Source organism: Artemia sp. Qi Xiang Cuo, chromosome 21 (genome assembly GCF_049724085.1).
Source record: "Artemia sp. Qi Xiang Cuo chromosome 21, ASM4972408v1, whole genome shotgun sequence".
In the NCBI taxonomy this organism is placed as follows: domain Eukaryota; kingdom Metazoa; phylum Arthropoda; class Branchiopoda; order Anostraca; family Artemiidae; genus Artemia; species Artemia sp. Qi Xiang Cuo.
Genome location: NC_142814.1, coordinates 44991413 through 45017587, shown reverse-complemented (window position 1 = coordinate 45017587; position 26175 = coordinate 44991413). Strand labels below are relative to the sequence as shown.

General features: G+C 36.5%; 2 protein-coding genes across 4 annotated transcripts in view; one reads left to right on the top strand and one right to left on the bottom strand.

Annotated features, from left to right (window-relative positions):
* Positions 1-26175, top strand: part of LOC148939611 (ras-like protein family member 12) — a 59653-nt gene that overhangs the window by 10372 nt on the left and 23106 nt on the right. For all 3 annotated transcript variants that reach the window (XM_089107122.1, XM_089107120.1, XM_089107121.1), the window contains exon 3: positions 14920-15050. In XM_089107122.1, the coding sequence (XP_088963248.1) occupies positions 14920-15050 (131 nt within the window). The remainder of the gene's footprint in view (positions 1-14919; positions 15051-26175) is intronic.
* LOC148939612 (GTP-binding nuclear protein Ran) lies at positions 6701-7623 on the bottom strand. The gene has a single exon (XM_089107148.1). The coding sequence runs from the start codon at positions 7559-7561 to the stop codon at positions 6920-6922; it is 642 nt and encodes a 213-aa protein (XP_088963274.1). The 5' UTR covers positions 7562-7623; the 3' UTR covers positions 6701-6919.

Below are 26175 nucleotides of genomic sequence, written 5' to 3'. Positions count from 1 at the left end.
TTACAAAATTTCAACGGTTTCCCAGGAAAATTGATATAATTGTCTTATGTCTCCACTTTAAATGTAAAAAAATAATTATCTTTTTGGCATCCCTGCTTTCAATAAAAAATGAGGTATTATCATTTGAAAATGATAGCCCCCTATCCCTCCCCCTATAAGCAATAATTTACAATTTATTTATAAATCATATTTTTGGGGTAACTTCCGGTTCGATCTTTAATTCCCTAACCTTGTACATAGCTTAGTCTATAGCTAAATATTGTCTCAATAGCCTTAGAAACAATCTGTCGGCTGTCAATTTCAAAATCCAACTGAAGGCTGAAGCTGTATAGTAGTGAATGCGTTCTATAATTCTATTCAACTTGAAAATAAAATTCTTGACTACGAATGATGTAAGAAATAGCGATTGGGAAACTGCATTCAAAATGATTAAAACTCATTTCATAAAGAGGATACTTTTGTTGTCAACATATGAAGATCTGTGTATATTGTAATATTTGCAATAGCATATTGCATCTGTCTGGTTTTTATGCAAAGTAACAAAAGAGACGAAAATTAACGAACCAGAGAGTAGTGAAGAATTATGGTATACAAAGTAATATTTGGCAGGGAAAGTCACTGGTGATGAATCGCTAGGGGTGGCACCGTGATAGCGTGATTTTTGGGGATTCGGGGAACCAAATTTGTTTCGGGGAAATATCCGAAAATTCGGGGATACTGCAAGCCCTGCTTGATTTCTATTCAGGAAAATCGAAATACTAAACAACATGAGAAGGAAAGGCACCGACTTTGTGGTTGACGCACTAAAGAATTGCCGCAAAATAACTTTGAAGTCGAACGAACGCCGCCGCCTCTGCCGGCGGCGGCGTGCCTGCGGCGCGCCGGTGGTGTTAAGACACTTCGGCGGCGTTCGACCAGGCCTCTCGTTGGCGGCGTTCGGTCGATCCGCCGGCGCGGCGCCGGGGTCTAATCCCAATCACATGAAGCAACACATTTTGCTACGGAATTATTGGAAAATCATCTCTCTTTTCTCTTTTATTTGACCTCCAAAAATTCCAAGCCATTAATTGTTAACTATGTGAGAGTTCCAGTTTTAATTTCTTGTATATTTGAAAAAGAAAGCAAGGAAAGCATTTTAATAATCAGTTATCTACCTTTTGGACTCCATCATTTTTCATGTGAACGTACATTATTATCATTTTTATCATTATGTATTATTGTGCTATATTACGCACTATGTTATTATTCAGGAAAGTATTATCTTAAAAATTATTTCATTGGCTTAAGCTGATTTTGACCTTGACCTGATATGACATTGATTTTGTTTCCCTTGCGCTGCGCCCCATCGTATACAGAATAAGCTTTTTTCGTTTTAAACTTTATTGCTAAACTTCACTTTCACTCAAAAGTCCTGTCTTCTTTATTAGATACTTCGCATGCAGTACTCTGGTTATGTTGTTTTTTGAAGAATGCGTAGGTGCGTTCTACACATGTAAGTAAGAAGCGACCCAGCTCAATAGTAACTGAAACCCTAAAAAAGAAAAATTTTGATACCAATAGATATATCAAAAGAATCGAATTTTCATGCTGATTTCACATATATTAATTGCACTAAGTTTTGTCTTACCTATCAAAGGTTACGAGCCTGGGAAAATTTTTTCTGATTTTCTAAAAAAGGGGGGAAAACCCCCTAAAAGTCAAGTGATCTTAATGAAAATCATACCATCAGATTCAGCGTATCATAGAACCCTACTATATAGGTTTCAAGCTCCTATCTAAAAAAGTGGAATTTTGTTTTTGTTTTTGCCAGAAGAAAGATCACGGATGTGTGTTTAATTTTTTTTTCGGGGGTGATCGGATGGACCCAGTGGTCCTATAATATCGGGAGAGGGCTCATTTGAACAGAAATTAAAATATATAGTGCCCTTTTTAAGTGACCAAAAAAATTGGAGGGCAACTTGGCCCCCTCCACCACCCCTTTTTCCCAAAATGATCCGATTAAAATTTGGAGATAGCCATTTTGTTCATCATAGTTGGAAGACCCAATAAGTATGCCTTTGGGTATAACAACATCCCCCCTCCCTGCAGCCCCAGGAGAAAGGTCTGTAAGTTATAAAATTTGCCCATTGTTTACGTATAGTATTTGTTTATTGTGCTACATACATACAGTTTTGGGTGGGGTGGGGGGGACAAATTTTCTGCTGTTTTTTTTACGGGGTATTTTCCAAGGGATGTATAGTTTCCAGGGAGTGACCTTATCAGGGGAAATTAAACTCTGCGGGAACTTGCCAGAATTCTTATACAAAATTCTTTTTATAAGGCTTCCTTTCTCTTATCTGTCCCAATTTTACGTGCGGAGTGGTTAAGAGTAATTGTCCTGGGTGAATTTTCGCCGGGATTAAATTGTCTAGAGGATATTTCCGTGGGGAGGGGGTTTCTCCGTGGAAGTAAGGCCAGATTTTCTGGCATTATTAAAAAAACTACCAGAAATTAAATTGAAAAAAAAACAAGTTTTTGCAATTGAAAGTAAGGAGCAAGATTAAAACTTTAAACGAGCAGAAACTATTACATACATGAAGGGCGTTGCCCCCTCCTCAAAACCTTGCTATTTACGTTACAGTTTGGATTGTGTCCTAATCCTTGAAGAAAGACTCCTGGAACACAAAGGCCGTTTAATTAGAACAATAAGACGCTTTTTCAAAAGTGCTAAAAAAAACTAAGGCGTAAAGAGTGAGGTGTTGAGAAGGGGGTAACCCCATTCATATTCGTAATAATTTCTGTTCGTTTTAAGTTTTAATGTTGCTCCTTACTTTCAGTTGAAAAAAAAGACTTTTTTTAATTAAATTAATGCATGAATAATTCAGAATTGGTAACTGTTTTAATGATGAAACAAAAAAGGTATTTTTCAAAATCTAAGGGGAGAGGGTAATAAATCTTAATTATATAAAAAATATAGCTTTGGCAACATGTTTTCGACACAACTACGTAGTATTGTATCAAGTCACTTGTAAAAGCAGACCTTGCATCCTATTCTATAGGGGATAAAATATCGCATAAGCAATTAAAGGACTGTTGACCCCAATTTTTGACGGAGGTACTCTTATTGAGGTCCACTGTTCTTGAGGTGTCACTTCGACACTGTAGTGCCAACTTTTTGGTCGCTTTCACCCTGTTGTACGCACGACATTCGTTGGAACAAAATATAGAATAATAAAAACATGAAATAATAAAATATATTGGTTTTAACAAAATATAAAAGATTTACTTTTATCCACAAACTAAAAATTTGAAGTAGAATAATATATAGAGAAAATAATTTTGTCTTCAAATGCACTAAAAAGCTAGACGTAAATAGCGACGAAGACCACACTGCCTTTCCATCATCAAAAAGTTCGTGGTAACGAGCTGTAAGTAAGAAGCGACCCGGCTCAATAGTAACCGAAACTCTAAAAAACGGAATTTTGATACCAGTAGATACATCAAAAGAATCGGATTTTTATGCTGATTTCACATATATTCATCAAATTTAGTCTAATCCATCAAAAGTTACGAGCCTGAACAAATTTGCCTTATTTTCGAAAAAAGGGGAAAACACACTTTAAAAGTGATAGAATCTTAATGAAAATCAAACCATCAGATTCCGCGTAACAGAAAACCCTACTGTACACGTTTCAAGCTCCTGTCTGCAAAAATGTGGAATTTTTAATTTTTTTGCTGAAATTAAACTGAAATTAAAAGCTCTAGCACCATTTTTAACTGACCAAAAAATTGGAAGGCAACTTGGCCCCCTCCCACCCCTCATTTTTTTCCCAAAGTCACCCAATCAAAATTTTGAGAGAGGCATTTTGTTCAGCATAGTCGAAAATCTAGTAAATATGTCCTTGAGGATGACTTAATCCCCCACAGCTCCCGGGGGAAGGCCTGCAAGTTATGAACTCTGCCCATTGTTTACATATAGTATTGGTTATTGGGAAGTATACAGACGTTTTCAGGAGGGATTTTTTCTGGGTGTGGGGGGAGAGGGGATTACGTGGAAGGATCTTTCCATAGAGGATGTTTCCTTGGGGGAAGGGACATTTCTATTGAGGGGGTGCCGGATTTCCCAGCTTTATTTAAAAAACGATCAGAAATCAAGGAGGCACACTTGTGCCTCTATAAAGAGGCGACCCACCACAATGTTAAGTGATTTCCGGTCCTAGCGGTCGCAGAGAGACAGCGGTGACCGCATTTTGCAGACCAAGCTCAAACTAAGAAACGTGCAAAATTCCCCCCCCCCCCCTACTATATCTTCATGGGTAAAAGTGGGCCGGAAGTTTCGACTCTCCCACCAAAGCCCCCCTTCAGTGTTTTTTGAGTGGATTAAAATCTAATAGTTCAGTATTTCTGGAGCCTGGAATCTCTCCCACGGGATTTCTGGTAAATCCAATTACTTATTTCTTGTTTTTCAAAAACCAAATCTCGCCACTACATATCCATATTTTTTTTTCTTGTTAGCATTGCCTACAGGCAACAGTTGGCAACTGCTCCGGGTGAACGAGAAATCATTCGAAGCGGAATACGGCCTGGTAGCGCCTTTTGATATTGTCATATCGAAACAAACATCTTCCGAATTTACACTAAAGAAATACATCGATTTCCTATAAGAGCCCATGTTAATTTTTATCACCACAACCCCCCGTTAAGATTGTTCGATCGAGCTGAAATTTAGAGGATAAGCTTTCCTGGGGCCTGGGAGCTTATCCTCGAAATTTCAGCTCAATCTGATCACTCCTTCCCTGTTTTCCAAAAACCAAATATCAAGTTTTGTGGGTATTTGCTTGCGTCAAAAAGAGATTCCATATACTAAAAATACAATTACAATTGTGTGTCTTTGGTGCAGTGGTCGATACTCCTGACTGTCATGTGGAAGACCCAGGTTCGATTCCCCGTCAGAGGAGATTTTTTATATACTGAATTTAAAGTTTAAAAAAGAAACTCAGTTTCTTTTTTAAATTATTTGAACAAAATTACGTTTTCTAAAGAGTTAAAGAGGCTGAGTTACAAGGTCGACCCTTAAAACACCCTGTCGAGAAAGAAAAGAATAATATACAATCATCTAAGAGTTAGTCGAGTAATAATAAGTAATAAACTGTACAAAAACGTGCAGAAATTATTTGAAAAAAACTACGTTTTCTAAAGAGTTAAAGAGGCTGAGTCAAAAGTTAGAACATTAAAACATACAGGGATTAGGAGGTTCTGATGAGGGGCTGCCACCGCCAAAACGCCCCGATTTTGCAACCGTTAAGTAAAAAAAAAATTTTCAACTGAAAGTAAGGAGTAACATTAAAACTTAAAACGAACAGAAATTATTCCGTATATGAAAGGGGCTGTGCCCTCCTCAACGCCTCGCTCTTTACGCTAAAGTTTGACTCTTTCTCAACACTCTTTTTTTAACAATAAGAACTTCAGCGTAAAGAGCAAGGCGTTGAGGAGGGGACAGCCCCTTTCTTATACGGAATAATTTCTGTTCGTTTTAAGTTTTAATGTCGCTCCTTACTTTCAGTTTAAAAAAAAAAAGTATTTAAAGGCTGCGAAAGCGGGGGTTTGAGGGCGGCAGCCCCCCAACTGTACCTTCTAATCCCTGTACGTTTTAAGGTTCGAACTTGTGACTCAGCCTCTTTAACTCTTTAGAAAACGTAGTTTTTTTTCAAATAATAATTATAAAAACACAATAAAATTTTCTAGTTTCCTTTTCTAGTTTACCGGAACCATGTTTTCTATTTAGCTCTATTGAGGTGTTTCTGTTTTCATGGTTGGCGAAACGAGCTCTTTTATTTTTAGTCTGCTCAGAAACGTCCAGACTGCAAGTCTAGCGTTTTTGTGCTAGATTGGCAAGTGAATCCGTCTTCGATGTATCTCATCCTAGGAGTTTCTCTTCATTGAAATGGTGAAGAAGCACCTCGTCTGTACAATTTTCACTCTCGGTCCCATAAAAACTAGTGTTCTCCAGCCCCTTGGTTACCTCTTTTTCATTATTGTTTCTTGGGGTAGGATGTAGGACCGACATTCTGCCAATTTGACAAGGAATTTCTTTGTTTTCCTGTCCCATAAAAACTAGTGTTCTCCAGCCCCTTGGTTACCTCTTTTTCATTATTGTTTCTTGGGTGTTAATGAAACCCCTTGGTTTCATTAACAATGTTATAAAAATCCCCATCTAAAACTCCAGTTTTAGTTGACTCTCTACTTGAGTGTACTTCAACCTTCCTTTTGTTTTTATCTATTTCTGGTAGACTAAACTCAATTTGGACCTCTAGTGGTACACTCGAAACAGACTTAGCCTCCATTATCTCTGCAGTAACTGCTGGAGTCTCCACCGGAACGTTTAGATTGCAAGTCTTACGTTTGCTTGCTAGATCAGCAACTACACGATCATCCGTAATATCTTGTCCTATGAGCTTCTCTTCATTTACAAGGTGGTGAAGCTCCTCAAATGTGATGTCTTCACTCTCTGTCTCATTCACACTAGTATCCTCCAGCAGCTTGGTTTCATTTATAATCCGATGAAAATCCTCGTCTGAAATTCCCGTTGCGATCAATTGAGTTATTATTTCCAGATTTTGCTCAAAACTTCTATTTTCGCTCATTTTCAGTATTTAATCACGTTTTCTGTAATACGAGTACAAGGTATGTTAACATATATATAATCTTAGTAAGTGAATAGTGAATATACTTGTGATTTATTACAAATAATTTTATATATTTCAGAAAAAAAAAGTTATGGAAATAAGGACATGTTTCTTTATTATATCACATGGAACATTCTGAACACTAAACAAGAAACCTACGAGTCAGACAGCATTCGCCATTTTTCAAGTCAAGTTATTTTGCAAAATAAAAATATTCAGCAGCCAATTGTCCAACAATAGCCGAGCACACATGTTTATAAATCTTCGTCATCTTCCGGAAGAGCAACATTCTGAGCTTCCGCAAGTTCCCCTTCAATCTGCCGTTGCCAATTGGGATCCATCTGGACCTCAGGGGGTTGAAGGGCGGGCATGGCAACAAATTCCAAATTTGGATCACCAATTAGTTTCCTTGCAAGCCAAAGAAAAGGCTTCTCAAAATTATAATTCGATTTCGCAGAGATGTCATAATATTGAAGGTTCTTCTTTCGGTGAAATACAATAGACTTGGCTTTAACCTTCCTATCTTTAATGTCAACTTTGTTACCACATAGAACAATTGGAATATTTTCACAAACTCGAACTAAGTCTCTGTGCCAATTCGGGACATTCTTATACGTGACCCTTGAAGTTACATCAAACATTACGATGGCGCATTGTCCCTGAATATAATAACCATCTCTAAGTCCACCAAATTTTTCTTGTCCAGCTGTGTCCCATACATTGAATCTGATTGCACCTCTATTTGTGTGAAAAACAAGTGGATGGACTTCAACACCTAATGTGGCAACATACTTCTTCTCAAATTCACCTGTCAAGTGCCTCTTCACAAAAGTAGTTTTTCCAGTGCCTCCATCCCCAACCAGGACCAATTTAAAAGTAGGCATATCATCAGCCATTTTGCTTCACTTTATTCTATCTAAAATCTTCAAATAGAAAACACGTTAGTAATGGCGGGATAGCGAAGTCTTCTTCTATATGCTCACAGTAAGCCAAAATAATGATATTTTGAATTTTTTTCGATCGAATTTTCAACTAAACAGAGGATGAAAGAGTTTTGCATTTTTCAAAAACGCCCTTTTACTTTTATTTATTATTTTTCTCATTTGAATTTAACTGCTTTTGCCTGGTGAATGTTTTACGTCACTTAAACAATGTCAGTTTAGTATGATGTCACTTAAAGAAGTCTTGTAATAACAACAAGTCGACCCGTACGTATTTCTATGAGTGCTTTGCTTTTTTCTTCTTTTTTTTGTTAGTTTCGTTAGTTAACATATCGTTGTTATATACAATTAATCAGAAAAACTTTTTGCACAAATTAAGATTTTAAAAAAAAGTAAAGAACTCCATTAAACCAAAAATGAACAAAAATAGAACCAAATAATCTACCAAGCACTCAACTACCACAAATCAGTATCAAACTCAAAACGAGAAGAAATTAATGTGAGTAGGGTTTTAAACCCTATTCTTTTTATAAAGCCAGAATATAATTTGTGCTTTGCTAAAAAAAATTCAAATGATTTTACTGAAAAAAAGTACATAGTCAGTTTAATTTACATATGCTGATATTATTTGAAAAAAACTACGTTTTCTAAAGAGTTAAAGAGGCTGGGTCACAAGTTCGAACCTTAAAACGTACAGGGATTAGAAGGTACAGATGGGGGGCTGCCGCCCCCAAACCCCCCGCTGTCGCAGCTTTTAAATAAAAAGAAAATTTTTAAACTGAAAGTAAGGAGCGACATTAAAACTTAAAACGAACAGAAATTATTCCGTATATGGAAGGGGCTATGCCCTCCTCAACGCCTCGCTCTTTACGCTAAAGTTTTTATTGTTTAAAAAAAAGAGTTGTGAGAAAGTCAAACTTTAGCGTAAAGAGCGAGGCGTTGAGGAGGGCACAGTCCCTTGCATATACGGAATAATTTCTGTTCGTTTTAAGTTTTAATGTCTCTCCTTACTTTCAGTTTAAAATTTTTTTTTTTATTTAAAGGCTAGGAAAGTGGGGGATTTGGGGGGGCGGCAGCCCCCCAACTGTACCTTCTAATCCCTGTACGTTTTAAGGTTCGAACTTGTGACTCAGCCTCTTTAACTCTTTATAAAACGTAGTTTTTTTCAAATAATTAAATAAAAAACAAGTTTTTTCAACTGAAAGTAAGGAGCAACGATAAAACTTAAAACAAACAGAAATTATTGCAAATATAAGGGGGTTCACCCCCTAGTCAATACCCCGCTCTTTAAACGGCCTTTGTGATTAAGGGATTTGTGATTCAAACAAAATTTAGCGTAAAGAGCGAGGTATTGACTAGGGGGCAAACCCCCTCAAATACGCACTATTTCCTGTTCGTTTTAGCTTTTAATGTTGCTCCTTACTTTCAGTTGAAAAACTTGTTTTTTTCTATTTAATAAACACAAAGAACAAGTAGAACAATGGGGAATTTCTCTGAAATAAGGATGCTAGGACTGTTTTAAAAAAAATTTAGTTTTAATGTTCGTATTTTAATGTAAGTTTCTTTTATATTTTTGTCTGTTGTTCTGCTGAGGATCACCCTTGAACAGGCTATAGTGTCGAAATATTCATTCAAGGTTAAAGTTTCACTGTCTTACGAAAAAATTCCCCATCGTTCTGCTTGTTGTTTGTGTTTATGGATTAAAAATCAAAAATAATTTGTAATTCAGTGCCGATTTGGCAAATCGGTGGAAGAACTACATGAGTCCGGCCCTAAACTTTGATTATAAATATTGGATTGTTCCTTACAGATTCTGATTCGGGAGCAGAATTTGCTTGCTGAGGGAATTTAATCGCTGATTTGATCAGAATAGTGCTCGTAAAACATAGGATTTGATCCGAAATCCTATGTAGCACCATATACCATATAAGTTATGATGCTTTTTTAAGGACCATAGCTGATCAAACGGCAACCTGTCATATCATCAGCACGTTATTTGCCCTGGGGTCCCTCCATCACCACTATCTTCGGATGGACATCTTAATCGAAACAGTCGAAGGGACGAGGATCAAACAGTTCGTGGTAACGAACTGTAAGTAAGGAGCGACCCGGCTCAATGGTAACCGAAACTCTAAAAAACGGAATTTTGATACCAATAGATACATCAAAAGGACCAAATTTTAATTTTGATTTCAAATATATAAGTTTTATCAAGTTCAGTTTTACCCATCAAAAGTTACGCGCCTGAGAAAATTCGGTTGATTTGATAAAAAAAAGGGGGAAAGACCCTCTAAAAGCTATAGAACCTTAATAAAAACCACACCATCATATTCAGCGTATCAGAGAACCCTACTGTAGAGGTTTCAAGCACCTATCTTCAAAAATGTGGAACTTTGAATATTTTGCCAGAAGAAAGATCACGGATGCGCGTTTATTTTTTATTTTTTTTTATTTTTTTTCCCCAGAGGTGATCGTATCGACCCAATGGTCCTAGAATATCGTGGGAGGAACGGAATTGGGAGGAATATTGTAACGGAAATTAAGAGTTCTAGTGCCCTTTTTAAGTGACCAAAAAAATGGAGGGCAACTAGGCCTCCCCACACTCATTTTTTCCCAAAATCACCCGATCAAAATTTTTGAGATAGCCATTTTGTTCAGCATGGTTGAAAATTTGATAACTATATCTTTTAGGGGCGCCTGATTTCCAAGCATTATTGAAGAAAAAGATCAGAAATTAAATGATAAAAAAACAATTTTTTCAGCTGATATTAAGGAGCAGCATCACAAATTAAAACAAACAGAAATCATAAAGTATATAATTGGGTTCACTCCCTAGTCAACACTTCGCTCTTCAAGCCAAAGATTTGTTAGTATTTTTAAAAGAGCTATTTATTCTAAATAATGACTTTCGTGATTAAGGGGTCATTTTAAAGAATTGGAACAAAATTCGAACTTTAGCATAAAGAGCAAGGTATTGAATAGGGGGCGAACCCCCTAATATACGTATTAAAAATCAATGAATATAGAAGTTCGGTGCGTAAGTTAATTCGTAAGTTACGTATATTTATTACTAATAAAAAAGTTCGTAAATAAAATTAAACAAGTTTCGAAAAAGCCATTTAACCAAAACAAGTAAAATTAATATGCAAATTTTGTTTTAATTATTCATGTACGGTGAGCCAACATCAAAATCTGCGTTAATTCAAAAACGTTCAAAAATTAAATAAAATAACAAGTTTTTTTTAACTGAAAGTAAGGAACGACGTTAAAACTTAAAACGAACAGAAATTATTTCGTATGTGAAAGGGGCTGTTCCCTCCTGAACGCCTCGCTCTTTACGCTAAAGTTTGACTTTCTCACAACACTTATTTTTTTAAACAATAAAAAACTTTAGCGTACTGCTCTTTAGTGACCAAAAATCTTAGAGGACAGCTAGCCCACTTCTCCAAGACCGTATCCAGGGGGGTTACCCGGTTTGAACCCCCCCCTCCCCCCCCCCCGAAATTTTTGACCGAGTCGAAAATAAGTCCAAAATTAGTAAAACCTAGGTAAAAATCAGTAAAATTAGTCGAAAACTGAGTCGAAAATTAGTACCCCCCCCCCCGAAAGAGTAAAAAATTAGTAACCCCCCCCCCAAAAAAAAATCCTGGATCCGCCCTTGTACTTCTCACACCCCTTTTTATTCTCAAAGTCGTCCGATCAAAATTCTAATATGGTCATTTTGTTCAGCTAAGTCGAAAGATCTACTAACTATGTCTTTGAGAATGACTTGACCCCCCACAGCCCTGGGGGAAGGGCTGCAAGCTATGAACTTGGCCCATTGTTTACATACAGCATTGTCTATTGGGAAGTATACAGATACTTTTCAGGGGGGAGGGGGTTTCTGGTGGGTGAATATCTAGAAGGATCTTTTCATTGATGAATTTTCGTAGGGGAAGGGAATTTTCCATGGAGGAGATGTTGGATTCCCAGGTATTATTTAAAAAACGATCAGAAATTAAATAAATAACGAACGAGTTTTTTCAACTGAAAGTAAGGAGCAACATTAAAACTTAAAACGAACAGAAATTATTTAGTATGTGAGGGGGGTTTCGCTTCTCAATACCTCACTCTTTACGCAAAAGTTTTTATTATAACTTTCAAATAAGCTTATTATTCTGTTTAAAAGACCCTTCTGTTTCAGGAGTCATTCTTAAATAATTGGAACAAAAAGTCAAACTTTAGCGTGAAAACCGAGGTATTGAGGAGGGGGAAATCCCCCTCATATTTGTAGTAATTTCTAGGACAGGCAATCGATTTTTCATACTTAGAGGCTCTTAGTTCGAGGTTCACAGTTCCCCTTCTTGAGAACTGAGGGAAATCGAGTTCTAGTAGGGGTAGTATTACTGCTGTGTCTCCTTTTTTTTCATAGAGGTAATTGTACCAAATCAGAGATCATGAATAATCATAAGGGGGCCCCCTCATGAGCCCCGCGTCGAAGTCCAAACTTCGACGCACATCACACACCACGATGTTTACTTCGAAGTCTCTGCAATTATTGCTAAATCAGAGAAGGCCAGGGCATTCATGACTCACCCAAATTTCTCACTTGAACGAAGTCCGTTCAAGTTCGTTCCGCTCACCTGAACGGACTCTGAAGGTTAAAGTGCCTTTTTTAAGCCAAGGAAATGCAACACTAAAAAAATGGAAATCCAACACTGGGAATCCAACATCTCCTCCATGGAAAATTCCCTTCCCCTACGAAAATTCATCAATGAAAAGATCTTTCTAGATACTCACCCACCAGACTCTCATTTTCAATGGAAATATCATTTTCTGTCTCAAAACAACAGATTTGGTCAAATAGTTGGGTAATGCCAAAAAGTGGGGTGCCCTTTTTATATAGACCATTGAAAAGCTGTATATAAATTTATTAAATTATGGGCAAATACAATGCATACGTAGACCCAAAGATTTCTTTTTGCCTTTCGATTTTTTTTATAAACTATGCTTTTTTATGCTAATAACAACTCCCACAACCCCCCCCCCTTCCCATGTGTATGTGCCATATATAAAGCTTTCTTAACCTCTGTATCTGCAGAGTATCTCAGCCTGCACAACCAAAATCCTTTTTATTCATCTTTTTTTCGCCAGAATTCAAATTCTCAACGTTTGTCTTCAATCATTGTTTTTTCGCTTGGCTTTGAAGTTTGTGTTCTCCGCCAAACAAAACATTCTGGACATTGAACTTTACAATATATTGGCAGCGCTGGGACTCAATGCAAATATTGATTTTATGCGTAAAAATAGTACGGAATGTGCGGATTAATAAGTCCTAGTTAATTACTCAGATACATCTAGAGAGGGGCGTGTCAGACAAGATATTATGCACATTCAGCAAGAGTGAAAATAAATTAAAAGGGCAAGATGTTGCTAAATATGTAAAATGCACATTTCTGGAATTTTTTTTAGGTACTTATTAATTATACGGAGCACACTCGAGAATTTCACTCTGTAAGATCTGAAAAAAACCGTTCTGTCATTTTGCGATCGGTTATATTTGCTTATTTTAAGTGAGAAAACGATGTAGATATATTTTAATTAAATATTTTATATAGAGGTGGTTAGGGGTTAGGTTAGGTATTTAATATAATGCGTTCTGCGCGGCCTGCCATAACTCGTTGCAGTACTTTTCATGGTTTTGCTTCTAAAGTATTATATTTTCATCAAATTTTGGTATCAAACAGTTTGTGGTAACGAACTGTAAGCAAGGAGCAACCCGGCTCAATAGGAACCGAAACTCTAAAAAACGGAATTTTGATACCAATAATTACATCAAAAGAGTCAGAGTTTTATGCTGATTTCAGATTTACTTTTGTCCACAAACTAAAAATTTGAAGTAGAATAATATAGAGAAAATAATTTTGTCTTCAAATGCACTAAAAAGCTAGACGTAAATAGCGACGAAGACCACACTGCCTTTCCATCATCAAAAAGTTCGTGGCTACGCTCCTGACTATATGCATCCAGTTTGTCAAAACGAATAAGTGCAATTTTTCAGAGACGACTAAGAATATTAAGGTAAAATAATTCAGGAACGGCTGAGAGTATTAAGTTGAAAATTTTGGAGAATGTTGAACTAAATCAAAATAAACCATGTTCATAAAGTCGTCAAAATGGAGCGTCTGCAATATCTCAGAAAAAGGAAGGGTATTAAGTTGAAATTTCCATGTAATGTTAAGGGAGATGTCAAAATAAATAAAAAAAACTATATGCATCCGGGTTGTCAAAAGTGCGTATCTCAAAGACTGATATGGTATTGAGTTGGAACTTTCAGAGTGTGTTGAGAGGGATTTTGAACTGGATCAAAACACAGTATGTGCATCCATATGTGCATTGTCAGTATGTTATCTTTTTCAGACCCCGCCAAGCAAAATCTTACGTGGAAGTCACAAATAAAAGAATCTAAAGAGCCAGAAATAAATAGAGTTGAGTGACGCCTTTGATATATATTTATTCTTTTATTCTATTTGAATTCACATGTAATCTTCTGAATTTTCTTTCGGGAGGCCACCTTCGAGTATATTACGAGAAACTGCTATTGGATCAAAATTATTGAATCGAGTATATTATCAAGAAACTGCTATTGAATCAAAAGCTTAGTTCAAGAAGCATTCTAAACCTTGATTTCCGATTGAAAGAAATTTATGCAATAATTGTACCGAATTACAATCAAGCGCAACGCTCAGATAACCATATGCAACTTAAGAATATAAATTAATATCCGATATTTTAACTTTTAAGTCAAGAACCTGAAAACCTAGAGAGATATTCATGATATTTCAATATTTACGAAATGCTCATAAATGTTCAGTAACGGAACAATGACAAGGAAAAACAAAACGATCTTTTTTCTTTTTAACTTTCCAAAAACAATTTTCTCAAAGAAGGGTTAAGATCCATGTTAAAACTTAAGACGAGCAGAAACGATTTGAAATTAAAATCAAGTCAAACTTAAAACCGACAGAGTTTTACGTTTGTTTTAAGATCCCTACTCACAGGAGTTTGGCTACTACCCCTCCCTTTAACCATGCAACTTTTAAAGTATTTAGCTTTGTAAGTATGCATATGCTTGCATAATTTTTTCGTTATTTTAGTTGATTCGTTTATAGCGCTGTTGTTTAGCGTCGCTAAGTTAGTATCTTCGTTATTTTAGCTGATTCGTTTATAGCGTGGTTATTTAGCGTCGTTAAGTTAGTATTTTCGTTATCTTAGTTGATTCGTTTATAGCGTTGTTATTTAGCGCCGTTAAGTTAGTATTTTCGTTATTTTAGCTTTGACAGTTCGGTTCATGACACGACGGTTTATCAGTGAATATGACCCTGAACTGGAAGGGACCTATTTGAAGCAAGATATTGTCGATGGCTCAGAGCTTACATTTAGGGTAATGGACACATGTGATAAGGTATTTCTACTACTACTACTACTACTACTAACAACAACTCCTTGCACCACCAAGCCGCCTGAGGCCAAGACAGTTACGCACGATCCTCCCCCATCCTAATCTATTCAAAGCCTCCCTTTTTACACCTTCCCAGGAATTTCCCATTTTCCTCAAATCTATCTTTATGACAACCTCCCACCCCAATCGCGGACGACCTGCTTTCCGTTTAGGACTGTTGGTCGAAAAGGGCAATATTTGGCTATATGTCATCCTTTATCCGCAGAACGTGCCCAAGCCATCTCAACCATTCTCTCATTATAGCCCTAGAAACCAGGATTGAACTACACTTTTTGTGCAGCCTACTGTTTGAAATTTGAAATTCGGTCAGCCAGCCGGATGCCCAGGACGGGAACCCCGGGAACAATCAATGCTGTGGTACTACAATATTTTGTATAGTATGAATTCAAAATATTTTTAGGACAAATCCTAAAAACTATCCTATTTCGTCTTCAAGTAGAATTTTTTCTACATCAAATTGAGATATTGTGGTTGCAGCAATAGCCGCAACTTAGTAAAGAGCGAACCATGGTCCATTGTAACCAAAAGTTTAAAAATGTGTTAAAAAACTCTCTGTGTCCGAGCACTGGAACATCCTAGAGAGCTGTTTAAAAGTTCATTTAGAAGCTAATTTTTTGTAACTAATTTTGTTTTATAAATTAGACTTGATTACGGCATCATAAAGTGTCATATTGCACACAAAATTGTACTTTGGGTGCCATTTCTTGAATGAAAAAGATCGGAAGTAAATCATAATCTCCCTGATTAAAAACCCTAATTCCCTCTTCTATATTCCTCCCCCCGGCCCCTTAATATTTTTCTAAAATTGTGTATCAAACAGTTCGTGGTAAAGAACTGTAAGTAAGGAGCGACCCGGCTCAATAGTAACCAAAACTCTAAAAACCGGAATTTTCATACCAATAGATACATCAAAAGAATTAAATTTTTATGCTGATTTCAAATATATAAGTTTAATTAAATTTAGTCCTTTCCATCAAAAGTTACGCGACTGAGAAAATTTGGCTTATTTTCGAAAAAAGGGGGAAACAACCCCTAAAAGTCATAGAACTTTGAAAATCACACCATCAGATACAGCGTTTTAGAGAACCCTAGTATAGAAGGTTCAAGCTCCTATCTGCAAAAATGTGGAATTTTGTATTTTTTGCCAGAAGAAAGATCACAGCTGCGTGTTTATTTGTTTGTTTTACATACGAATACCAGAACATACGATATAGAATTTTGTCACGTAAATTAATTCGTAAGTTACGTCAGAACAAAATTTTAAGAAAGCCATTTAGCCAAAAAAAAAAAATTAATATGCAAATTTCGTTTTAATTATTCATGTACGGTGAACCAAAATCAAAGCTGCATTCATTCAAAAGCGTTCAGAAATTAAATAAGGAAACGGGTTTTTTTTCACTGAAAGTAAGGAGTGACATTAAAACTTAAAACGAACAGAAATTACTCCGTATATGAAAGCGGTTGTCCTCTTCTCAACGCCTCGCTCTTTACACTAAAGTTTGACTCTGTCACACAACTTTAATTTTTTCAACAATAAAAAACTTTAGCGTAAAGAGTGAGGCGTTGAGGAGGGGACATCACCTTTCATGTACGGAGTAATTTCTATTTGTTTTAAGTTTTAATGTCGCTCCTTACTTTCAGTTAAAAAAAAACTTGTTTTTTTTTATTTAATAGATCTAAGAGGCCACTGCAGTATCATAGAAAGCTGTACAAGGTTTCATTTAAAACCTAATTTTTGTATGTGGCGAAACTTTATATCTACGAACTATTTATAAATTCGTTTTGATAGCACTGTCATAAAGTTTCATATGACAGCAAAAATGACACTTTTTGGTACCATACCTGGAGTAGAAAGGCTAGAAAGCATTAAAAGGGTACCGTCACAATCTCCGTGGTCGAAAATCTTAAATCTGTTTTTTACGAGCCCCCCTCTTGTATATTCTCCCTCCCGTCCCCTAGTAAGTTTTAAAAATCATGGGCTGACTACAAGGGCGTAGTTTGCTGTGGGGCAAGGGAAATACCCCTCGCAAGCCTCAGTTTACCCCCCAGACCCTATTTTGCCCCCCAAGCTGAAAATTAGTTTCTTAAAAAACCTTGTCAAAACCAAGATAAGCCTGCATAATTCAAGCTTTCACTGAAACGGGTCAGTTTTTTTTAGTAGATCTTTACCTTTACGGTTCTATATGGCTCATTTTTTAGTTTTGACTGTCATTTCACTTGCCTTATGAAAATTGGTTCCAACTTGCCCCCCCCCCCTCTCCAGTATTTTGGTAAAATTACGCCACTGGTTGACTAGCAGAAGTGGCAAGCTTCTGGAACATCGTAAAGAGATGTAACTTCATCGTAAAGTTTCTGGCTTTTGTTTGGGTAATTTCAAGAGTAGAAATACTGGAAAAGAAAAATATACATTGAAATTTATAAAGAAATCTACATGTCATTTAAATCTACATGGTCGTAAACCCATAAAGAGAGGCTTAGAGGTTACTTATGTGTTAAAGCGACCACACTTTGTTCTTGATCTGTAATGAAACTGGTTTTCTGATCAAAAAAACCAGCCATTACATGGCTAGCCAACTTAAGATCAAACAGGAAAACCTAACCGTCAAGACATGGCTAATTGTAGAAAAAAGCCAATACAGATAGTCCGAGTAATTAAGATATAACACTTATGTGTAATAGCGACCACACTTTGTTCTTGATCTGTAATGGAACTGGTTTTCTGTGTCCACTCAAGATAATCAGCTTAACCTGAGAGAGATAAATGGTATCTATGCACGTATATTTTAATTAAACATTTAATATATAGAGGTGGTTATGTTAGGTATTTAATGTAATGCGTTCTGGGCGACCTGCTTTTCTCTCTTATATAATTCTCTCTTATAGTTTATATAATTTTGTTTATTAAAGTATTATATTTTCATCATATTTAGGTATATTTCATTATTATTTGCCTAACTTTACTTCTTTGGTGTGGTCGCTATAACACGTAAGTACCGCTTAGTGTCCCACATTTTTAGTGCTACTTTTCTCAGCCCTTTAGCCTAGTAGTCATGTAAGTAGTAAATCACAACCCATATTAACCGAGAGTTAATAAATTGCGTTTTGAAAAAAATCAATGTCCTTCAGTTCTTATAGATTTCAGTAATATTTAACGACTTTGTTAAGATTTAACCAAACATTATTTTTATATACAGCCTTACATGTTAAGAAATTAGATAAGAGCTTGAAACCCCTCATCCATATAAAGCAAAGCTGCTATAAAAAAAAAATGAAAAAAAAAATTCTTCTTTCCTGCGTTAAAATCCCCATAGAGAGGAGTGAATGGTCCGTAATAAGCGTCAAATTAATCTACAATCTCGATTAGTTTGTGCTTCGGGTAGGCTGTAGCAGATGGGTATACGGGAGTAATGACTTTTCATGGGATTAGTCACCTGTTGGCCTCTTCTGGAGTAAACATGCTACACAAATACAGTATTATTCGACTTATTATTTCAGGGTACATCCAAATAGAATGGTCACTTTTCTGACAATAACCCCCCCCCCCGCCCTTCCATTTTGATGCAGCCCTAATAATGTATTTTTCTTTTAATTGGTCTCGTGATCGCCATAGATTTTTGGATGAAACAGGTTTTGGGATTTAGTTACATACGTGTATATCAAGGCCGTATCCAGGTGGGGGGGGGTTACCCGGTTTGAACCCCCCCTCCCGAAATTTTTGACCGAGTCGAAAATTAGTCTAAGACAAAACCTTACCAGAAAAAAAATATGCTCCCACACTAAATCCTATTGCATTTTGTGGGTTAACGGTTCTGAACAGCTTACGCAATTAGGTAACCGTAGGTAACCCCATGTTCACCTGACCTTGCATAGTAAATTAGGGTTAATAATATGCGCTCTGATCAGCTTACGCAATTAGGTAACCCCATGTTCACCTGACCTTGCATAGTAAATTAGGATTAATGGTCGCTCGAGGTATGGTATAAGAGAGTGCAAGATTGTCAGTTCAGTTCAGTTCAATTTCGGACTTGGCTAAGAGAAGAGCGATTTTCAACATGAAGAGGAAGTGTTTCATTACGTCGTTTTTCGCGCCCAAGCGGACCAGGGATGTTTCTGACAGTGGCATTAGCGGGACGTCTGCGGAGCATTCATCTGCACCTGTGGATCTGAAGGGCACTGGAGCCATAATTGAAGCTTCTGAATCACCCACACTGGAACCAACCACGACGAAACACGCACTTGCATCAACCCAGTCTTTGTCGTTGTTTGCAAATGGCATCGGTTGTTTTGTCAACAAATCATCCAGTCTCGATTCAAATTCTAAACTTCATTTGCTGAAAAGCCCTTGGACTCCAGATATCTCCTAAATTTTTCCAGTATCCGAAAAACGGAAGCTGAAGTTTCAGTTAACTTGGCTCGCTCGTTTCAGTTTGTTGTCCTACTCTCCGTCCGAGGACGCTGCTTTTTGCAGATTTTGCGGTCTGTTCTTGTCAGAAACAGCTGGCAATGGCTGCCAGCAGCACTTGGGGGATCTAGTCACCAAACCATTCAGGGACTGGAAGGATGTGATAGAGTGCTTCAGAGCTCAACAAAAAGCACAGTTTCATAGAAACTGCATTGTATCGGCTGAAAACTTCTTTTCTGTCTTGGAGAAAAGGCAGGACATTATCGTGCACCAACTAGACACAGTTAGGAAAGCGCAGGTTCAAGAAAATCGCCAGAGGTTGTGACCAATTGTTGAGAAGGTGATATTTGTTGGGCGGCAACAACTTGCCCTTCGTGGTACCAACAATTCCAGCACCATTTCGGTCTCTGATCCAGAACCTTCTCACAATGATGGTAACTTCCGAGCACTACTGCGGCTGAGGGCGAGACACGGTGACGATGTTCTGAAGAACCACCTTCTTTCTGCGGCCGGAAATGCCACATATCTTTCTCCAACATCCAGAATGGTATTATCGCCGCATCCGGGGAGCTTCTTCAGCAGTCTATTATGCAAAGAGTAAACACAAGTCCATGCTTTTCGGTGCTTGCCGATGAAACGGCGGACGTTTCGAATACCGAGCAGCTGTCTGTTTACGTCCGCTACACTTTCAAAGGTAACATGCATGAGCACTTCCTTGGTTTTACCCCAGTTTCTGATTTGACCGGGCAAGGTCTGGCTTCATCAATCCTGCAATTTCTCGAAAGCCTTGGTCTTAATCTGAACAAGATGGTTGGTCAAGGATATGACAGTGCAGCAGCGATGAGTGGACATCTTAGGGGTGTCCAGGCTGTTATACGTGAAAAGTATCCCAGGGCGCTTTACGTACATTGTAGTGCGCACAGTCTCAACTTGGTTATCTATTCTGTATGCTCTATTCCGTCATTTAAGCATTTCTTCGGTGTCTTCTCACAAGTCTGAAGTTTTTACCATACTTACCCACTCAGGAAAAAGAATTCAAAAGAGAAGATCAACGAAATACTACCGAATTCGAGGAAACATACTTTAACCGGACTCTGCGAAACAAGATGGGTGGAGTGCCACGATTCAGTCGTGCGTTTTCTTGAGCTGTACCGACCAATCCTGCGATCCCTGGAAGCTCTTGAAGAGAACGGACATGCAGAAACTTCTGCAAAAGCGGCGCAGTTGCTGGACACGATGAACCAGTCGCAATTTGTTGTGTGTCTCCATGTGGTCAAAGAGCTTTTCTGCCTTACGCTTCCATTGTGCAAGACTCTTCAGTCAGTTGACTGTGATTTGGCAGATGCATGCAGGCACGTGGAAACTGTCCTTTCAAAAACAAAGGAAATGCGAGGAAATGCTGCTACTGCTTTCAGGTCTATTTTCAACGAAGCACAGCGTTTTGCCAGCGACTTAGGACTGGAGATGACTCGTCCAAGGACGAGAAGTGGCCGGAGTATGCACGCAGACGATCCAGACCTTCTCAACCACTATAGAACCTCGCTCTTTATTCTTTTCCTGGACCACTTCACTTCAGAGCTGAAACAACGATTTGTGCTTCACCAGAAACTTCCAAATCTGTCAAATCTCAGCGTCCTTTCTCCTGCCAAAATTGTTTCTGTTGATCTGAAGGCATTAAACCTGGAGTCATTGGTTGAATTGTATGGCGATATTTTTCCCGAGCCATACTGTCTGAAGCAAGAAATTGAGCTATGGCGCATCAAGTGAGAGAATGTTCCGGTATCAGAGAGGCCTACTTGTGCTGTGTCTTTGCTTCAGGCATGCGACGCTACCTTTTTTCCAAATGTTTTTCTTCTCCTGGCTGTTCTTGCGACGTTACCTGTTAGCACTGCTCCTCCGGAAAGAATTTTCTCAACGCTCAGAAGGCTCAAAACCTAGCTGAGAAATTCAACAGGCGAAGAACGATTGAGTGGCTTAGCCCTCCTTGCAGTCCATAGGGACGTTGACATCTGCCCTGACAAGGTCATCGACATTTTTGCAGGGAAGAAAAATCGTCGCCTGGATTTCGTTTTATAGATATTCGTCCTTACTTTTAGCTAAAAAAAGAACAAAAAACTAAGAAGTATATAGACTACTTCTACTATTTGGCTTCTTTTTGCGCAAAAAAATAGCTTGTAGCATTTAACTGTATGTAAATACTTTTTTTGTTTTTGCGTTACAAAAAAAAAAAAAAAAAAAAAAAATGCCCCTTATAGATATGAAAGTATGCCTAGTGGACGCGTCCTCGTTCGCAAGGGGTGGACTAACGGTCTCGAGCTAACGTAATGTTTCTCGAGGATGTTAGACAAAGTCCACGGGAAAAAATCGGGTAACCCCCCCCCTCGAACAAAAATCCTGGATACGGCCCTGGTGTATATATATATATATATATATATATATATATATATATATATATATATATATATATATATATATATATATATATATATATATATATATATATATATATATATATATATATATATATATATATATATATATATATATACAAAGTCTTTCCACTAAATTTCCTAGCCTGCCCATGAACTTGCAAAGGCAAGTTGTCCTAGGGGCGTGCCAGGAATAGAAAAAAAGAGAAAATTTTAGCACTGGTTTATAGCACAAATTAAGTATACCAGAAATACTGATATTATAAAAAAAACATGTATATGTGTATAGATAAAAATACATATTTCCTTGATGAGTCACCGTAACGACTAAAAAAAAACAAAAAAAAACTATCCAAATAATCCACTTTACTCCTTCACACACCTCAAACAACAAAGGAAGAAGAAGAATAAAAATACGAATAATAGCTTAGGGCTCAATCATAGGATACAGTTTTTCCTTGACTTTATTTCTAAATCTTTACAAACCATTTTATATCATTAATTATTATATTATTACTATTCCATAAATTTATAAATAAAACACAAATATTAATTTAAAACTCATAATTAGAATACATTTTCTCCTTAACTTTATTTCTAAATTTTTCAAAGCTTGTTGTGTCATTAATTGTCTTATCAATACTATTCAATAATTTTATTCCTCGATAAATAAAGTCGGCGGCCCTTTGCATTTATTTCAATCAGGTCAACGTTTAGATCAACCACAAGAAAACACGGCAGATTCACAGGCAACTTCTCGAGCTGCTCTTCCAAAAGATCAAAGAATTCATTGTATGAGGAAGTTAGTGGGCGGTAGAGAACTATTAAATAGCAAGAATAAACACCTAAACAAAGATGAAGCACGAGTGACACAAACACCATCTCCCTATAAATAGTTAAATCGCTCCGAATGGTCACTTCAATATCCGATCAAATATATACGGCAAGGCCCCCATGTTGACGTAATTGCCTATTTTTTGTGTAAAAATTTTATCCCTCTACATCAAGCAACTCTGAATTATGAACATTAAGCGATGTCTCAGTTAAAGCTATCACCTGAAAACATAAATATTAGATAAATCTTCAATAAAGCTATATCTTGAATATAGCCTTTGGCAATTCGGATGAAAAAAATTGCCAGGTTTATGGCATATAGGACCAATCTCACACGGAAAAACATAATTCGAATCTTCGAGCTGTAAGATAATACCGCATTCAAGGTCCGAAATTCCACTCGAAACATCATTGTATCTACACGCAAAATCTATTTTATTACTCTCTAATTCCTTTATTTCTGAGGTGCTGAAGGAGATTGAAATATAATATCCATAACTTAGAGTAACAAGCCCTATCTTACAGTGACTCAATCTTCGACACAGATAAACACTGAGGTTAAATACACATATCAATCGTCTAAGTACTTCATGAACTAAGAAAACGAAACTCAAAATTAACTTCGGTATTATTAACAGAACAATACTTTGCTTATGGTTTAGTCGCTTAGCCCACACGACCTTTCTAACCATGCAACACCTTCCTCATCCCTTTCGTTTCCTAATGGTGCGCAAATATTTCAAACAAATTAAAAAATTCTTCAATTACAAATATATCATTAGGAACGGGGAACAAAATTTCATTAATAATACACGAGACAAGAGGGCATAGAACATAGGGAGGGGGAGACTAATTGCAATAATAATAAATTAAATTTCACTTTAAAATCACAAAACATAATCGAAAAATTTGGATAGAAGAAAAACATGAAGAATTAAAATATAATGGCATCGGAAATTTAGTCATAATTTATTTAATGAGATCAAATTGGGCGTCAAATTGAAAAATAAAAAACCCAGAATGGAATTAAAAAATTAATTCCAACTAATTAAAAAATTCTCCAACTACAAATATATTGTTGAGAACGGGGAACAAAATTCATCTATAAAAACAAAAAATAATTTTTTTCATTAATAATACACGGGACAAGAGGGGATAGAACATGGGGGGGGAGGAGACTAATTGCAATTATAATTAATTAAATTTCACTTTATTATCGCAAAACATAATCGAAAAATTTGCGTAGAAGAAAAACATGAAAAATAAAAATATAATGGCACCGTAAAATTAATAATAATTCATTTGATGAAATCAAATTGGGCGTTAAATTGTCAAATAAAAACCCACAATGGGTTACAAAAATAATAAATAAATAAAAAAGATATTAATAACTTACTCATGTTAACAAATATACATTAAACATAGAGTAAAAGGTGATTAGCCATACCCCTATTAAAAAATGATACTTTGCTATTTATCGTGGCAAATGACCAGTGAACATCTTAAAAAGATAGATTTGTATGAAGCCCGTTGAAATTAAATCAGTGAGATATGACTCTATTACGAAAAATAAAAAAACAAGTTTTTTTAACTGAAAGTAAGGAACGACGTTAAAACTTAAAAACTTAAAAAGTTTCACTTTCTACAAAATCTTATTTTTTTAAACATCAAGAAGCTCTAGCTGAGAGAGTGTAACGTTGGAGAGAGTGCAATACCTTAAACATTTGGACTAACATTTGCCCTTTTTATGTTTTAATGTTGCTCCCTAGTTTCAGTTTAAAAAACTTTTTTTTTTATTTAATTTCTGAAAGTTTTTTAATTAAGAAAGGTTTTGATATTTGCTCACCGTACATGAATAATTATAACAAAATTCTCATATTAATTTTACTTTTATTTGGTTAAATGGCTTTCTCGAAAGTTGTTTAATCTTATTTACGAACGTTTTTATTAGTAATAAATATACGTAACTTACGAATTAACTTACGTAACGAACTTCTATATTCATATATTTTTATACGTACATTAGGGGTTCGCCCCCTAGTCAATACCTTGCTCTTTAAGCTAAAGTTCGAATTTTGTTCCAATTCTTTGAAAATGGACCCTTAATCACAAAGGCCGTTAATTAGAATAAATAGCTCTTATGAAAGTACTAAAAATATTGTGCTTAAAGAGTGAGGTATTGACTAGCGGGTGAACCCAATCATATAGCTAATATTTTCTATTCGTTTTAAGTTTTGATGTTGCTCCTTACTTTCAGTTGAAAAACTTGTTTTTTTATGTAATTTCTGATTTTTTTTTTAAATAATGATGGGAAATCCGGGACCCCTTCATAGCCATGTCCCTTCCCCCATGAAAACTTCCTTCATGGAAAGATCCTCCCATATAACCCCCGACCCACCCCAACTCCCACTACCAGAAAAAATCCCTCCTGAAAACGTCTGTATACTTCCCAATAACCAATACTATATGTTAACATTGTGTAAAGTTCATAACTTTCAGCCCTCCCCCGGGGGCTTCGAGGGATTAAGTCATCCTAAAATACATAGTTATAATATTTTCGACCATGCTGAACAAAATGGCTATCTCAATATTTTGATCGGGTGACTTTGGGGGAAAAATGAGCGTGGGAGGGGGCCTAGTTGCCCTCCATTTTTCTTGGTCACTTAAAAAGGGCACTAGAACTTTTGATTTCCGTTCCAATGAGCCCTCCCACGATATTCTAGGACCACAGGGTCGATGCGATCACCCCTGGGAAAAAAAGGCGCGTAACTTTTGATGGGTAAGACTAAACTTGATGAAACTTATATATTTTAAATCAGCATTAAAATCTGATTCTTTTGATGTATCTATTGGTATCAAAATTTCGTTTTTTAGAGTTTCGGTTACCATTGAGCCGGGTCGCTCCTTACTTACAAGTTCGTTACCACGAACTGTTTAATAACGAGATTACGAAACTAAACATTGCAATAAATGATGAATCTATTGGATACAATGAAAGTACTGAAAACAATTAAAACACTGACATGATACGAGAAAAAAAAATATTGTCGAAGGATTAGGTACTTTGCAATTGACCAAACATGAACTTAATCAATACAACCAAATATATAATATTTTTACTTCTTTAATACAGTGTACAAAACAAGAGAGGGTGTAATGAAAACAAAACGAATAAGGACACTGACAAAAAAGAAAAACTATATACTTCACTTCATTATGTATACTTCATCCATTAATAATCAACAAACAGAGGGAGTAGGAAAAGTCCCGCAATATTATATTAAATCTTCACTCCATTGATTCATTATGAGCGTCAAATCGACCTCCACTAACACCAACCAAGTTATTTTTAAAATTGGGCACAACTTTATTAGCAGCACTAGATCGCAAATAATAATTTTGC